Source organism: Gopherus evgoodei, unplaced genomic scaffold, assembly GCF_007399415.2.
Source record: "Gopherus evgoodei ecotype Sinaloan lineage unplaced genomic scaffold, rGopEvg1_v1.p scaffold_50_arrow_ctg1, whole genome shotgun sequence".
In the NCBI taxonomy this organism is placed as follows: domain Eukaryota; kingdom Metazoa; phylum Chordata; order Testudines; family Testudinidae; genus Gopherus; species Gopherus evgoodei.
In genome coordinates, this window is record NW_022060071.1 from 260,665 (window position 1) to 278,640 (window position 17,976).

Here is a 17,976-nt window from a genome sequence, read left to right on the forward strand (position 1 = left end):
TGGAAAGGTTCAATGGAACTTTGGGGGCCATGATACGAAAATTCATCAACGAATTCTCCAATAATTGGGACCTAGTGTTGCAGCAGTTGCTGTTTGCCTACAGGGCTGTACCACATCCCAGTTTAGGGTTTTCACCATTTGAACTTGTGTATGGTCACGAGGTTAAGGGGCCATTACAGTTGGTGAAGCAGCAATGGGAGGGGTTTACGCCTTCTCCAGGAACTAACATTCTGGACTTTGTAAGCAACCTACAAAGCACCTGGCAACACTCTTTAGCCCTTGCTAGAGAGAATCTAAAGGATGCTCAGGAAGAGCAAAAGGCCTGGTATGACAGACATGCCAGAGAACGTTCTTTCAGGGTAGGAGACCAGGTTATGGTCTTGAAGGCGCAACAGGCCCATAAGATGGAAGCATCATGGGAAGGGCCATTCACGGTCCAAGAGTGCCTGGGAACTGTAAACTACCTCATAGCATTTCCCAATTCCTCACTAAAGCCTAAAGTGTACCATGTTAATTCTCTCAAGCCTTTCTATTCCAGAGATTTACAGGTTTGTCAGTTTACAGTCCAGGGAGATGATGCTGAGTGGCCTGACGGTGTCTACTACGACGGGAAAAAAGACGGTGGGGTGGAAGAGGTGAACTTCTCAACCACCCTGGAACGTCTGCAGCGGCAACAAATCAAGGACCTGTGCACTAGCTTCGCCCCATTGTTCTCAGCCACCCCAGGACGGACTGAACGGGCATACCACTCCATTGATACAGGTAATGCTCACCCAATCAGAACCCCACCCTACCGGGTGTCTCCTCATGCCCAAGCTGCTATAGAACGGGAGATCCAGAACATGCTACAGATGGGTATAATCCGCCCATCTACCAGTGCATGGGCATCTCCAGTGGTTCTGGTACCCAAACCAGATGGGGAAATACGCTTTTGCGTGGACTACCGTAAGCTAAATGCGGTAACTCGTCCGGACAACTATCCAATGCCACGCACTGATGAGCTATTGGAGAAGTTGGGACGTGCCCAGTTCATCTCTACAATAGACTTAACCAAAGGTCAGCATTCGTCACCCATGCGGGGGTGTATGAATTCAATGTCCTTCCTTTCGGCCTTCGAAATGCACCCGCCACCTTCCAGAGGCTGGTAGATGGTCTACTAGCTGGACTGGGAGAATTTGCAGTTGCCTACCTCGATGATGTGGCCATTTTTTCAGACTCCTGGCCCGAACACCTACTCCACCTGGAAAAGGTCTTTGAGCGCATCAGGCAGGCAGGACTAACTGTTAAGGCCAAAAAGTGTCAAATAGGCCAAAACACAGTGACTTACCTGGGGCACCAGGTGGGTCGAGGAACCATAAACCCCCTACAGGCCAAGGTGGATGCTATCCAAAAGTGGCCTGTCCCAAGGTCAAAGAAACAGGTCCAATCCTTCTTAGGCTTGGCCGGATACTACAGGCGATTTGTACCACACTACAGCCAAATCGCTGCCCCATTGACCGACCTGACCAAAAAGACCCAGCCAAATGCCGTTAAGTGGACTGATGAGTGTCAAAAAGCCTTTACCCAATTTAAGGCAACACTCCTGTCTGACCCTGTACTCAGGGCCCCGGATTTTGACAAGCCATTCCTAGTAACCACAGATGCATCTGAGCATGGTATAGGAGCAGTGCTCATGCAGGAAGCAACAGATCACAACTTCCATCCTGTCGTGTTTCTCAGCAAGAAACTGTCTGAGAGGGAAAGTCACTGGTCAGTCAGTGAAAAGGAATGCTATGCCATTGTGTACGCCCTGGAAAAGCTACGCCCATATGTTTGGGGACGGCGGTTCCAACTACAAACTGACCATGCTGCACTAAAGTGGCTTCATACTGCCAAGGGGAACAACAAGAAACTTCTTCGTTGGAGTTTAGCTCTCCAAGATTTTGATTTTGAAATTCAACACATCACAGGAGCTTCTAACAAAGTTGCTGATGCACTCTCCCGTGAGAGTTTCCCAGAATCCAGTAGTTAAAAAGTGTTCTTAAAATGTAAAAGTCTGTTAGTTATATACTTAGTGGTATATGTAAAGGTGCATGTGTTGTATTACCCTGGTTATTTTCAAGTTCTAGAAGGAAATTGCCGCCAGTGAGCTTCCCCACTGTCTGCAATTTGGGGGGCGTGTCATAAACAGATAGCTAAGGGTTAATGTCTCTTTCACCTGAAACACCTGACCAGAGAACCAATCAGGAAACCGGATTTTTTCAACTTTGGGTGGAGGGAATTGTGTGTCGGAGTCTTTTGTCTGTCTGCCTGCTGTCTCTGAGCTTTGGAGAAGTAGTTCTATTTTCTAATCTTCTGTTTCTAAGTGTAAGGACAAAGAGATCAGATAGTAAGTTATATGGTTTCTTTTCTTTGGTATTTGCATGAATATAAGTGCTGGAGTGCTTTGATTTGTATTCTTTTTGAATAAGGCTGTTTATTCAATATTCTTTTAAGCAATTAGCCCTGTGTTGTATCATCTTATACAGAGAGAACATTTGTATGTATTTTCTTTCTTTTTTATATAAAGCTTTCTTTTAAGACCTGTTGGAGTTTTCTTTACTTCAGGGAAATTAAGTCTGTACTCACCAGGGAATTGGTGGGAGGAAGAAATCAAGGGGAGATCTGTGTGTTGGATTGCTAGCCTGATTTTGCATTTCCTCTGGGTGAAGAGGAAAGTGCTTTTGTTCCAGGATTGGAAACGGAGAGGGCAAGTCCCTCTGTTTGGATTCACAGAGCTTGTGTCTGTGTATCTCTCCAGGAGACCTGGAGGGAGGAAGGGAAAAAGGATTATTTCCCTTTGTTGTGAGACTCAAGGGATTTGGGTCTTGGGGTCCCCAGGGAAGGTTTTTTCAGAGGGACCAGAGTGCCCCAAAACACTCTAATTTTTTGGGTGGTGGCAGCACGTACCAGGTCCAAGCTGGTAACTAAGCTTGGAGGTTTTCATGCTAACCCCCATATTTTGGACGCTAAGGTCCAAATCTGGGACTAAGGTTATGACAAAGGTGAAGCATGATTTTGGAGGAAAGATTTTCACCATACTAGGAGTAATCAACAAGAAGCTGTACATGACTATTGCTTGTCAGCTAACACCTGTTCACAGGCTCGAAGCTTGTCATAGGAAGGAAATGATAATATACCTGATCTGCTGTCTCGAGGGGGAAACTGAAGCCCAACACCTTATGGCATTGATGAATATATGTATTGAGTTATTACTAGACAGAAAAGCACAATGGTTAACAATGCTTCACAGAAAGCACAATAGCTGACTTTTGAGATCACAAGGCTCATGTACAAAGTGTTGAAAGGCATACAAAACTTTGCGAGAATACCTGTGGATAAAACAATAATCAGGGGTGGCTCTATGTATTTTGCCACCCCAACCACGAAAGGCAGACAGCTTTTGGCAGCATGCCTGTGGGAGGTCCTCCAGTCCCGCGCCTTCAGTGTACCCGCTGCCCAATTACTGCCGAAGCTCTGGGACCAGCGGACCTCCTGCATGCATGCCACCGAAGGCAGCTTGACTGCCGCACTCACAGGGACTGGCAGGCCACCCTGCAACGGCTTGCCACCTCAGGCACGCGCTTGGTGTGCTGGTGCCTGGAGCTGTCCCTGACTATAATGTTTGCAGAACTTGGGAGTTGTATGGCCAAAAAGTGAAGAGCATTGAACATACTGCTTCTGAATCAGTCAGTGACTAATAGTACAGTAAACTAGGGGGGGAGGTGTAATTATGATTTGCTGACTATGATTACCCTATTTGTATCCATGTACTGTATCATTTTTGTACTTAAAGTTCTGAAAGGATGCAAGGGCATGTGACCATCTCCTGTGACTCTGGATTCCATCTCATGTCTGTTCTTTTCCACTAACTGTGCTGGGGGCTTTTGCTTGGAAAAATGAAGCTCCCTCTACACGGCAGAAGCTATAAAATGTGGAAGCGATATCATCACTTGGCCTCACTCCCCAAACAATTAAACACGAAAGACGTTAGAACCTGGGATTGAACCGGGGCTGTGGTCCCAGGCTGAAGGGATTTCTAGCCTGTGCATGGAAGATTGGTGGATTGTTTGTACCATCAGGGTCACACACTGTTTAATTCAAAGCCTGTCTAGTGTATAGAACTTAGATTGTGATGTTGTTTATTTCTCAGATTTTAACTTGTTCTTTACACTATTACTTATAATCATGTAAACAATCGATCTTCCTGTAATTAATAAATCTGTTTCATATTGTTTTACTTACTACAGGATGTTGTTTGAAACGTGAAAGGGAAATCTGCTCAGGCTGATGTATTGTCCTCTCCACACTGAGGAAGGGGCAGTCTGGGAAATAAACTGGTCAGGCTTTTGGCCAGGGCAAGATTGAAAAGCTCTTGGGTCCTAGGCTGGGGAGCTGAGGGGAACTGGTTGGAGACTCTCTATTGTTTTCTCATTTGCGTATAGCTGTGTAAATGCAAGACCTGAGAGGATTGCAGCTTGACACAGCCTCACACTGTGACAGGGGGCCCAGATTGGTTTGCCAGAGGGCTCGGCGGTTCCCAGTTCCACGTTGCAACCCAGGAAATTCCTCCCCTCTGTCCCAGTGAACAGGCCCTGCAAGGCTGGGAGTCCATTTCCCTCTTGTCATGTGGTCACTTACTGAGAGAGAGACCGTGGGTATGGAAGGGAAGTCAGGACACTTGGGTTCTGTCAGTCAGTGTCTGTGTGACCTTGGACAAGTCATGTCTCCCCCTGTGCCTCAGTTTACTGCTCAGTGAAATGGGGATGGTTCATAGTGACTCTCCTTTGCTAGGTGTTTTGAAGATCAGTCAATGAAATGTGTTACACAGTCTGGTGCTAGTTACTGAGGAGAAGTACTGATCTCTGATCCCTTAGCGACAGCCCCATGTGTTTGCTGTAAGTGCGTGTGTCTCCTCTTAGTCAATTTTCTCCAGGTCTCTCTGAATCCTGAGAATTTACAGGACATCAGATCCTCTGGAGAGTGAAGCTTTATCCCTAGTTTTCTTACTCATCAACTATAATTTTTAAATACATACACACAAATGTGCAGAGCAGCCAACTCCTCTCTGGTTCAGCACAGAGCTCAAGAGTTTTCACCTCTCTTTGGGAAGGTTCCTTAGTTACTGTTTACTTCTAAAGCTGGATAGTTAGCACAGAAGTGGAGACATGCTTCTCCACAGTCTGTTTACATTCAGATGCTCTCTTCTCCTCTAGAGGCTGAGCGAACCCCACAGGGAATACACAGAGCTATATTAGGAACTGTGCTCACGCCTGTGTCGGCTCTTAGCATGGGATGTTGCTGATGCAGCTGGTTTGAGAGAAGTGTGGGTCACGGATACCTGAGCGGGATTCCTAGGGAGGACACTTCCATCTCAGAATTCACAGATACCCATCTCTCGCTGAGGAGCTCACCTGCTCGACAAACCCTGTGCAACGTTGATCTGGTAGGATAGAGAGTAAGTCTGTGGTTCTTTCCGCTCTGCACAGCCATGACACATCCCAGGGCCTTTGCCGTAAGGTATGAGTTTGCTAAAGAATCACTGGCCAAAATGTCACTGATTTCTGTGCACCCCTGCTCATCCTGCCTGATGGCCTCCAGCCCCAAGGTGGTGCATTTCAGTGGCACAGTGAATCCTTCAGTATGAAAAATGTTAGTAGATTTGCAATACAAGACCATAGTTTGCTTAGTACCCAGTGAGGCAAAAGTCCCCTTGGAGCACCAACTGAGTACAGATGTCAGGAACCAACTGTGTGTTAATGCATAGAGACTGTCACACTTTCCTCTTGCATTTCAGGGCTCTGTCTGTTAAAGGGGCAGAGGGACAGGGGCTGTTACCTAACTTTAATCAGCTAGATACAGTCTCTCATGATCTTCTCATTAAGACACGAGGGAAATACAACTTATTAATGTCTACATATACCACATCCACAAGGCTTGTTACCCTGTCAAAGAAAGCTATCTGGTTGTTTTGACATGATTCTGACTGTCATTTATCACCTTATTTCCTTCTAGATGTTTACAAACTGATTCCTTAATTATTTGTTCCATTATCTTACCCAATACAGATGTTAAACTGACTGGTCTGTAATGCCTGGGCTGGACTTATTTCCCTTGTTATAGATAGACACTATATGTGTTCTTTTCCTCAGATATCTCCTCAGTCAGTTCCTTCAGAGTACTGTAGGATGCATTTCGTCAGGCCCTGGGGACTTGAAGACATCTAACTTGTCCAAGTAACCTTCATTTTGTTCTTTCCCTATTTTAGCATCTGAACCTACCCCATTTTCACTGGCATTCTCTGTGTTAGGTGTCCAAACACCACTAACTGTCTTGGTGAAAACCAAAACAAATAAGTCATTAAACACCTCTGCTATTTCCACATTTTTTTTAATTGTTTTTTCCTCTTCATTTAGTAATGGACCTAACTTGTCCTTGGTCTTCCACATTCTTCTAATGTTTGCAGAATGTTTCTTGTTACCTTCTATGTCTCCACCTAGTTTGATCTAGTTTTGTGCGTTGGCCTTTCTCATTTTGCCCCTACATACATGTGTTGTTTGTTTATATTCCTACGCTGTTATTTGACCTTGTTTCCACTTTTTGTTGGATTCTTTTTTTGTTTTTTAGATAATTCAAGATCTCCTGGATAAGCCACTGCAGTTCCTTGCCATACATCCTATCTTTCCTACACAGTGGGATAGTTTGTTCTTGTGCCCTTACTAATGTCTCTCTGAAAAAATACCTGTCTTCTATTGTTTTTCCCCTTAGACTTCCTTCCTTAGAATAGTGAACTCTATCATTTCACAATCACTTTCCCCCAAGTTGCATCCCACTTTCAAAGTCTCAACCAGCTCCTTCTTATATGTCAAAATCAGGTCTACAACAGCCTGTGTCCTACTTGCTTTCTCCAGCTTCTGCAACAAAAAGTTGTCTCCCATACATTCCAAGAGCTTGTTAGATAATCAATGCCCTGGTGTAGACAGCAGGAGATGAATTCTTCCATTGACCCAGCTACCACTTCTCAGGGATTACCTGTGCTGAGGGGAGAAGCCCTTTCCATCCATGTAATTAGTGTCTATATTGAAGCTCCATGGCAGCACGTCTGTAGCATTTTAAGTGTAAACAACCCTTTAAACAGATCTTCCAGAAAATCATCCAGTCTGGGTCTGTCAACATGGGGAACTGGAGAATCCAGCATTTCCCTTCTCAGTGTGTCCCAATGTTCAGGGCCGGCTCTGGCTTTTTTGACACCCCAAGCAAATAAACCTGTGGGCCGGCCGGAGCGGCGAAGGGGGCGGGGCGGAACAAACAAATCTGTGGGCCGGCCAGAGCAGTGAAAGGAAAAACAAACAAACAAACAAAACCTGTGGGGCAGTGGGAGCGTGGGTGCAGGGGGACTCCTGGCTCCGCAGATGTGCCCTGGGCAGAGGGGGGCAGAGAGAGCAGGGGGGCAGCCAGGGCTTCCTTCATCAGGGCGCTTGCCACGCTGCCTGCCATGAGGCCTCTGCAGTGCTCCGGTTGGCGGGCAGGGAAGGACGCGGGCTGCTCTGCAGGGCTCGCTGCAGACCTGGCACCGCTCCCAGCAGGGCGCGCCCCTCCTCTGCACTGCCGCCCCCTACAGGGCTGCTGGAGCAGCGAAGCAAAAAGAAAAAAACCTGCAGGGGCGGCCGAAGTGACCAAGCAAAAAAAAAAAAAAAGATTGGGCAGAAGCCCCTTGGAATCTGCTGCCCCAAGCACGAGCTTGCTTGGCTGGTGCCTGGAGCCGGCCCTGACAATGTTTAATTAGTGCTAAATATTTGGACCTAATTTCTAGCTGGAATTTGCCTGGCTTCAGCTTCCAGACCTTTGATCTTGCTCAGCCTTCCTCTGGTAGATTATAGAGCCCATAATTATCCATGGTTTCCTCAACATGGAAGTCTCCACTTGATCATCTTTTTGATAAGTTAAAGAGATATACACCTTCATGTCTAACAATCCGGCTTTTTCTCTATCATCCAATCATTTTTGTTGCTCTTTTCTGCCCCGTCTCCAAGTTGTCAACATCTTTTTTTTTCAAATGGGGACCCCAGAACTGGAGGCAGTTTGTTTCACCAATCCCATGTGCAGAGGTAAAATCCTTCCTCGGCTCCAACTCACCACTCTCTGTTTATGCATCCGAGCACCACATCATCCCTTTATGCTACAGTGTCCCGCTCTACACTCATGATGAGTTTGTTGTCCACAATGTCCCTTAAATCCTTTTCAGGGTCCTTGGGTTCCATTATATAGTGCCCTAGTCTGTGGGTCAGGCCTGTGTTGCCTGTTTTGAGAGGATCATTTTACATTTGCCTGTATTAAAACATTTTCTTTACATGAGGCCCACATTCCAAATGCTCCAGTCTTTGGGTCATTTGCAAATTTTATCTACAGTGATTTTCTGTTTGCTTCCAGATCATTGATGAAAATATTGAATAGCATCAGGCCTAGAACTGATCCCTATAGAACCCCGCTACAAACAGCCACATTTACTAACAAAGGCCTATTGACTATAGCTTTCTGAGATTCATCAGTTAACCAGTCTTCAGTCCATGTTTTACATGATATTGCAGAGTGTTAATATTATTAACTCAATATTTTCCCCTACTAAATGAAATGCCTCTGAGAAATCAAGGTGTGCAGCATCTGCATTGTTCCCTTGATCAATCAATGTGTACTCATATAAAAGACGGAAATCAGGTTTATTTGACAAGATCTGTTTTGCATAAACTCTGTTGGTGACTGGCATTACATGCATTTCGAGATTTTTTTTAACTAATCCCATATCAGCTTTTCCATTGTTTCTTGATTTTGTAAATTCTTTTACAAAAAAAAATTTCCCTTTTCATTTAATACTTTACATTTAACATAAAACTTTTCTAGGATTTCTCTTGTTGTTAACATACTTAATAACCTCCTTTTTGTGATCCAGAGCCCTGCCAAACATGGAGCTTTCCCTGATGCTTTAATGTCCCTTATCAATTTTCATACTTCCCGAGTTCATTCTTAGCTATCTATTTTCCCTTTCTCCACTTTGTTACATATTGTTTCCCACCTCTCAACTGCTGCCTTCACTTTCCCACTGAACTAGGTTTTACCCAAAGTTGATCACTTTGTTGACTGTGGAATCATGAGTTTTCCATTATCTAATAAACTGTTATCAAAGAATCACCAATTTTCATTCATATTTTTCTGTCTAAATTTTTCCTCCCAGTCAATTTTTTTGACAATTTTCCTCAGCTTTGGGGAATTAGTCCTCTTGGAGCACTAAGTGTCTATAGATAGTACTGGTTGGGAATGGTCCATTTGAACGTAAATCAGTTTCAATTTTTATTTTCTTCTCCTGTATCATATGCTCTCTTCTTTGTCTCTTGTGTAAACTAAAGAGTCCCAGACTTTTCTATCTGTTTGCATATGGCAGCCTCCCCCATTCTCAAAGCCTGTCTTGGAAATCCCTTTTATATATGCTATATCAATGGAGCCCAGGTCTTTTCCCTGAGGTCATCCCAAAAGTTTGTTTTTTTCCACTCTCAGATTTCGAGCAACTGGATGAATGGGAAACTCACTACAATATGGACTCACTATCCTGGCTCTCATTGCATAAAGGAACAATGATAGATAACCAGTATCCACACTTGTGTTTCCTGTTGGTCCCTCTTCAGGTTCCCCCACCACAAAGTGTAGGAACTATTAACTCAGGAAGCATCAAAAAATATAGAATTAGATTGAGTAGTGTCATTGTTCATAGTTATTTTTTCTGAATAATAAAAATGTAATTTTTCAGTGTGTGAAGAGCTATCAATCTGCTTCTCCAATGAAAACAGTGTCCACTACTGCATGCTGTGTCTCATATTAATGTTCTCTCCATTCAGGCATTTCTACTGTGACCATCACCCAAGACCTTGGGAACACACAGAAAGTCAGGGGAACATACAATACATGCAGGAGACACTCTTATGCCTCAGAGTTGGACACCTTCTCCCCTATTCCATGTCAGATTCTAATATAACCTACTTCACCAACCCTTCCACCTTCATCCTGCTGGGCATTCCTGGCCTGGAGATGGCCCATGTCTGGATCTCCATCCCCTTCTGCACCATGTACACCATAGCCGTGTTGGGGAACTTCACCATCCTGTTCATTGTGAAGAGAGAGCCGAGCCTCCATGAGCCCATGTTCTATTTCCTCTGCATGCTGGCTGTCACCGACCTGGTCATGTCCACATCCGCCATACCGAAAATGCTGAGCATCTTCTGGTTCAATTCCAGGGAGATCAGTTTCAGTGCCTGCCTCATCCAGATGTACTTTTTTCACTCCTTCTCAGCAATGGAGTCTGGGATCCTCGTGGCCATGGCTTTTGATCGCTATGTGGCCATCTGCCATCCCCTGAGACATTCCACCATCCTGAAAAACTCTGTTGTGGCCAAGATAGGCCTGGCAGTCGTGCTGCGAAGTGGCATACTCGCATTACCTTATCCCTTCCTGGCGAGGCAGTGGCCATATTGCAGAACCAACACCATCCCCAATTTACACTGTGGACATATAGCTGTGGTGAAGCTGGCCTGCGCTGACATTCGCTTCAGTAGTTACTATGGACTGTTTGACCTTTTCTCTGAGAACGGAGTGGATGTGATTTTTATCACTGTGTCCTATACTCTGATCTTCCGGGCCATCTTCCGCCTCCACACAAAGGATGCCCGGCTCAAAACTTTTGGGACCTGCATCTCTCATCTTTGTGTCATCTCAGCTTTGTACATCCCAGATTTCTTCTTCTCTCTAACGCAGCGGTTTGGCCACAATGTGCCCCAGCACTTCCTTGTTCTCATTGTCAATGTTTACCTGCTGGTGCCCCCCATGTTACACCCCATCATTTACGGGGTAAGGACCAAACAGATCCGGGACAGGCTGCTCCAGCTCTTTACTCGTAAAGAGACTTAAATGTTTTCTCCATGTGCTCTGGCTCTCAGATTGCGCTCTGTGCAGAGCTGGCTGGTGCATGGTGATGAGGCCTCTTCCCTGAATCACTTACTGCACAGACAGCTGCGACCCAGTCATCTCTAAAACCAGTGTGTTCTCACATCTTATGGCAAGTCACTTAAGGACTCTGGTTAGAGTTAATATTTTAATGTTTATTCTTACTTTGTTACTAACTCTGTGGAGCAAGAGCCACCATCAGGACTCCTGGGAGCTATCTGAGCTCTGGGAGGGGGGTGGGGTATAGTGGGTTACAGCAGGAGGCAGATACATCTGGCGTCTAAAGAAGATCAGAATGGCCATACTGGGTAAAAGCCTCAGTCTTTAAGGAGGCTAATGAGGAGCTTAGGGATGATGGAAGGATGACAAATGGGAATGAGGATAAGGAGGTAGATATTACCACATCTGAAGTAGAAGCCAGACTCGAACAGCTTAATGGGATGAAATCGGAGGACCTAGATAATCTTCATCCAAGAATATTAAAGGAATTGACACACGAAACTGCAAGCCCATTAGCAAGAATTTTTAACGAATCTGTAAACTCAGGGGTTGTACCGTACGACTGGAGAATTGCTAACACAGTTCCTATCTTTAAGAAAGGGGGAAAAATGATCCAGGCAACTACAGGCCTACACACTGGGTAAAACCAATGGTCCATGTAGCCCAATAGCCTGTTTTCTGACAGTGCCCAGTGCCAGGTGCTTCAGAGGAATGAACAGAACATGGCAATCAGCTTGTGATTGATTTGGAGCATCTTGGCAGAAGCCTTGAGTCCAGACTGCTTAGCTTCAGCAAGCAGGAGTTCAAGCCTCCCACTCCACAGGAGCAACCAGGGAATGGGAGGAGTCCCAGGTAGAACAGCAGAAGAAGCCCTCAGCTCAGGCTGCCCTGAGACCTAGCTGCAGGGGCAGATAAGCCCTACCCATTTTTGTCCTCTCCATCTTCCATATTGCTCCAACCCAGGGTTTTTCTCATTTCCCCTGTTCTTGGACGAATCTCAGGGGGTGCTTTTTTTTTTTTGTCTCTCGTCCCTGACCGTTTAGGGGCTATTCTCCTCCCTGCAGCTCCCTTTCCCTTTTTGGAGATAGAGACAGGCTGTGCATCACCATCAGTACAGACGAAGCACAGTGGGCTACAGGGTTGTAACGGGGCCCCAGTCTGAGGATTATTATGGGTCCACAACAGCATCCCTCACTGTGCTGCGGGATAAGCTTCACCATTTTCTGGTGGATGCTTGTAATTTCAAGGGTAAGGTCAAGCTCTCTCTCCAGCATCGGGGAGACTTCCGTCTCATCTTCTGGGCCACAAGTGCTGTTTCAGAGGAGAGATATAGCTCAGTGGTTTGTGGGTTGTGACTTCAATGCTTGAGGTGGCTACTTAGGGATCTGGGGCAAAAATCAGTACGTGGTCCTGCTAGTGAAGGCAGGGGGCTGGACTCAATGACCTTTCAGGGTCTCTTCCAGTTCTATGCGATAGGTATATCTCCATATATTATATTAACCAGGAGGCAGGACATCCTGGTCTGCCAGCGGGCCTGTAACTTCTGTCACAAGCCTTTCAGGTTTGTCAGCGATTGTTGCAAGGCTGGCTGCAGATCCTCCTGCCAACAAGGATCCTCCTCAGGCAGCAGAATGAAGCCAACCATCTTTTCAACATTGAACTTCAGAGGCTCTAAGATGGGTCTCCACAGTTGCCAGGTACTCTCCTTCCTTTGTGATGCAGGGTACTCTGTGGTTTGCCTGCAGGAAACCCACAAGGATCCATCCACTAGTTGTCGACTGGCGCGGTATATTTTAGATACCTCAGCACTCATTTGGCTGGGGTGGCAACCCTGTTCTTCCCAACCTAGAGCCTGAGATGCCGGGAGTTGCTGAGATGATCGTCCCAGGTCACCTGCTGCACCTCCAGTCCTGTGTGGATGGGTTGACATCGAATCTGTTCAATTTCTACCCCCCCACCCTCGAATGCAGTTCAATTAAAAAAGTTCCAGCCTTCCAATTGGCTCTTTTGTCCAGATGCCAACTCACTTCCTTTTCGATTTTCATTGCAGTGAGATTTTTTACCATTTACAGGTAAAGCAAGTACAGAACAGCTACTAAGAGGGATTTTATAACTAACTGCCTGGCAGGGTCCATAAAAGGGAGCTACCCCCTCCACCCCCACTTCAGTTATAATGAATATAATGCAAAGCAGTGAATGTAATAAAGGCAAGCTAGTCCACTGGGCTACAATCTGGGGTTCAAGGCCACCCAGAGAGGGGGACAAGTGAGGCAATTGGCCCCAGGCTCTGGGCCACACGGGAGCCCCACGAGCCCTGGCTTGGCAGCGGTCCAGGTCTTCGGCAGCATTTTGGCGACAAGGGACCCTTCAATCACTTCGAGTCTTCGGCAGCATTTCAGCAGCGAGGGGCCCTTCAATCGCTCCAGGTCTTCGGCGGCATTTCGGTGGTGTGGGACCCTTCAGTGCTGCCAAAGATGGGGAGCGACTCAGGGCTGCCTGAGGGGGAGGCAAGTGGGGCAGGTGCCCCCTCAAGAGCTTTTCTGGGGGCCCTGGAGATATCTCGCCTGATGCATCCCAAGACTGCATTAGCTTTTTTCATGGCCATATCACACTGGCAGCTCATAGTCACCCTATGATCAACCAGTGCTCTGAGGTCCTTCTTCTCCTCTGTTACTTCCAACAGATGCGTCTCCAGCTTATAACAATAATTCTTGTTATTAATCCCTAAATGCATGACCTTGCACTTTTCACTATTAAATTTCATCCTATTACTATTACTCCAGTTTACAAGTTCATCCAGATCTCCCAGTCCTTCTCTGTATTGGCAATATAAATCCACTAATAACCTCCCTCCAGCCTGACAATTCACCTTTCTGTATGACTCGTTGTAGTTTCCCCTTTAACCAGTTCCTTATCCATCTTTCAACGTTCATATTGATCCCCATCTTTTCCAATTTAGCTAATAATTCCCCATGTGGAATTGAATCAAATGCCAAAGTAAATTAGACCCACTGCATTTCTTCTGTCTAAAAAATCTGTAACTTTCTCAAAGAAGGAGATCAGGTTGGTTTGGCATGATCTATCTTTTGTAAAACCATGTTGTATTTTGTCCCAATTACCATTGACTTCAATGTCCTTAACTACTTACGTTTTCAATTTTTTTTCCAAGACCGTACATACTACAGATGTCAAACTAACAGGCCTGTAGTTGCCTGGATCACTTTTTCCCTCTTTCTTAAAAATAGAAACTATGTTAGCAATTCTCCAGTCATACGGGCTGCCAGTTACTTTAATATTCTTGGATGAAGATTATCTAGGGCCCCCTAATTTAGTCCCATTAAGTTGTTTGAGTTTGGCTTCTACCTCAGATGTGGTAATATCTACCTCCATATCCTCATTCCCATTTGTCATCCTACCATTATCTTTAAGCTCCTCATTAGCCTCGTTAAAGACTAAGACAAAGTATTTGTTTAGATATTGGGCCATGCCTAGATTATCCTTAACCTCCACTCCATCCTCAGTGTTTAGTGGTCCCACTTCTTTCTTCATTTTCTTGTTATTTATATGTTATTTACTATTGGGGTTAATTCCCTTTGCAAGGTCCAACTCCATATGGCTTTTGGCCTTTCTCACTTTACCCCTCCATGTTCTGACCTCAATAAGGTAGCTTTCCTTGCTGATCCCTCCCATCTTCCATTCCTTGTAGGCTTTCTGCTTGTCTTAATCACCTCTATGAGATGCTTGCTCATCCAGCTCAGTAATTCCAGGCCTTCTCCATCTTTAGATCCCCAAGTTCTTCAATCCAATCCAGTTCCCTAATTTCCTTAATTTTTTAAAGTTAGCCCTTTTGAAATAAAAAACCCTAGTCCCAGATCTATTTCTGTTTATCCTTCCATTTAGTTTAAATTGAATTAGTTCATGATCGCTCAAACCAAGGTTGTCCCCTACAACTATTTCTTCTACGATGTCCTTACTACTCACCAAAACCAAATCTAAAATGGCATCCCCTCTTGTTGGTTCAGCAACTACTTGGTGAAGGAATCCATCAGCTATTGCATCTAGGAAAATCTGAACTTACGTAGACACAGGGAGGCAGGGTTAAACTCGCCCCACCCCCTTGAATTGCAGGAGCTGATCAGGTATAAAATCTGTTACAATGCTGAACAGCTCAGTACAGAACCCTGGGGGACACCACTGTTTACCTCTTTAAATTTTCAGCACAGAGCAGCACAGAGCTCATCATATATGACACTCAGACTGTATTGCCGGTAACAGCTCAATCTGGGTCTAGGGCTTGTGCTGTGAACAGGACTCAAGTATGAAACTCAAGGGGCCTAGAGGCCCCTGACCTCCATAAATGGTGCCTTCTTCCCAGCTGCTCAGTAGCTGGGATGGAAGCTAGTGCTGTCTGACAAGGAGAATGCCTGCAGGTACGAGGTGGCCACAGGTCTGTTTGCTTTAACCATTATGTGCGCGGAAAGAGAGAAACTGGAAACAGAGTGGACCCAAGGGGGAGCCCTTGGAAGGGTGTGCTGAAAGAATTGGAGAATCTGGGGGATCCAGGCCAAAATTAGTCTCAGGGACCTGGAGCTTGGTGCACAGTCTCTGCTGCCAGATGGAGGTGCTAGAATGGAAGCTGCATCCTGACAGTGGGCCTAGAAACCCAAAACCAGAGACGGCCTGAATATTGCTCCAAACCAAAATCACATGGGTCCAGTGAGTGGGACCCAAACACAGTCACTAGGCTGCTGTCCAGCCACAAGAGCTGGAGTGGAGCTGTGACTGCAAACGTGGAACTGCCTTGCAGATGCTAGTGGACTGTGAGTGGAAGGGGAGTGGATCTGGGCAGGGTGATGTCCACAAGATGTTGTCTTCAAACACATATGGCTCCTCTGCCCTCAGTGTTTTCCCAAATGCTCTGGTTCCAGGATTTATCCAGCTGGGCTCCCCTGAAGGAAATTTTTTGTGAACCAGGAAGTGCTGGTTTCGGGTCAGGGAGAGGATTTCTCTTCTCCCTTGGAAAGTGCTCCCTGGAATGGAAGAGGCAGGAAGTGCCTGTTTTAGTGGGTTTCATCCCATCTCTCTCCGTTCACTAAGGTCCGTCTCTCCCTTTCCTTTGTAACTCAACCCCTCGCCTCACCAAATGCCTCTCACTCTCTGCCAATTCTATTCTATATCCCACGCTTGGTGCTACTTACAAACACTCTAGGCGCTGTTATTCCATCGACTTCAGTGGCCACTGCAGGTGCAGCACTGGGAATCGCTGCAGCTGAGAGCTGATCTGGTTGGGCAAGAAGCTGTGTGCATTACTCTGGTTATTCGTCCAGGTAAAACGAAGTCCCTGGCCATTATCATCAAGCAGCCTACAACTTGAAACTGTAACCTGACTGGTATTAACCTGTCAGGAGGGATTTCTAAACACGTGCAAGGCTGCTTGAGATGTAGCACTTGGAGAGCAACAGCTGCTTCCCTGTTCCCTTCTGCAGCCTTTGTGGGGATGTCGTGGCATCAGGCTTGCTGCAAAGCTGCAAGTCTATAGAGCAATGGGTACCCCAGCTCCAGTAGATGGAAGTGAAATGTGGGGGCAGAGGAATTCTGAGCACTCGGACCTGACATTTTCAATGCTCCTGGTCTCCAGCAGCTGCTCCGAATCAAAGGGCAGCACAAGATTAGGAGTTAGGATACATTAAACCCACAACTGCCCCCATCAGCTGTGTCAGTTTTGGCAACCTTCTTGCTGGGGACACATTGCTAGAGTAAATGAGCAGCAAATTCTGAAGTGGGCTTACCAAGGAATGCAGTTAAACAACCAACAATCACGTGGGCGCCAAAAGCTTCAGTAGCACGACAAGACAGCCCTGCATGACTATGCAACCAGACCCCCTTAAGCACCTTCCCAACGGTCGATCAGGGCAGCACTCAGTTTTCAAGGAGGCTACATTCCTTTGGTATTTCCCATGAAGATGATGCTGACTGGCAGGACGAATGGCTCCCCAGATACTGTGGGAAAAGGTCTGTTAATCCAGTAAAGTGTGTGAGTCTGAGGTCTGACAAACAGGAAGTGTAGGTGACTATCACTGAACAAGAAAGTTAAAGGGACATTTTTAAGGGATCACTTATTACATGTGAGATGAGTAATGGGGAAAACACTCTTTCATTTTACTTTGCTCTGTACCTCAGATTGATTTTCTCCTGTATTACATACCAGAATGTAGTCTTTTTCAATACATTGATTAATGTCTTTGTAGCCTATAGGACTAACCTGCTTGCATATGTATAGATATCTTTTTATTTGATGTATTTTGTTAGGTTTATAGAAGTGTATTAAAGTGAGTTTGGCTGTAATGCAAGAGACCTACAGGCCATATCTTTTATGTTAAGCTAAAGCAAAGTTAGCATATCTAGATTAATATATTTTATTCAGAAAGCAAAGTTGACATATAGCTTGTTATCTAAATAGATGAGTATCCATGCCTATGTCTATGACCTTTTATTTCGACTGATAGACAATGACGAATGGCATAGCAGAGGTTTCCCACAGACTTAACAAGTACACCACAAAGACTAATGTGCGTACATACCTGTCATCAAAACGCACATACATACCAGCCTATGGGGTAAGTGTACCCTAACATTTCTGTGTTGAGGAATGAAATTTGGGCATAAGAGGAAGGATTTCTGGCATTTGCCTTATAAAAGAGGCAACCACCTCAATATAGGATCTCCATTCTCTCAATTTTTTTCCATTTTCTTCCTGGCTTTAGATCTCCATTTTTCTCTCTATCTCCATTTCTCACGTACTTCTTCCACTACAATGACTGCTACTATTCATAGGCTAAACTTGTTCTTCTTAAACTTTAAGTTTCAAGAGAACTAGGCTAAACTTGGTTTCCCTAAGTTTTATTCTTTGTTTATTAGGTTTTGATTTAAGTTTAAGATAGTCAAATAGAACCTAGTCAGCTTTAACAG

General features: G+C 45.4%; 1 protein-coding gene across 1 annotated transcript; it reads left to right on the forward strand.

The window, feature by feature from the left end:
* The first annotated feature begins 10,023 nt into the window (after positions 1-10,023).
* LOC115643101 (olfactory receptor 52E4-like) lies at positions 10,024-10,971 on the forward strand. Its single transcript, XM_030546907.1, has one exon. The coding sequence runs from the start codon at positions 10,024-10,026 to the stop codon at positions 10,969-10,971; it is 948 nt and encodes a 315-aa protein (XP_030402767.1).
* The last annotated feature ends 7,005 nt before the right edge of the window (positions 10,972-17,976 follow it).

Excerpts from the sequence above, each read along its gene's own strand:
- LOC115643101 (XM_030546907.1), top strand. The coding sequence starts at position 10,024 with ATGTCAGATTCTAATATAACCTACTTCACCAACCCTTCCACCTTCATC.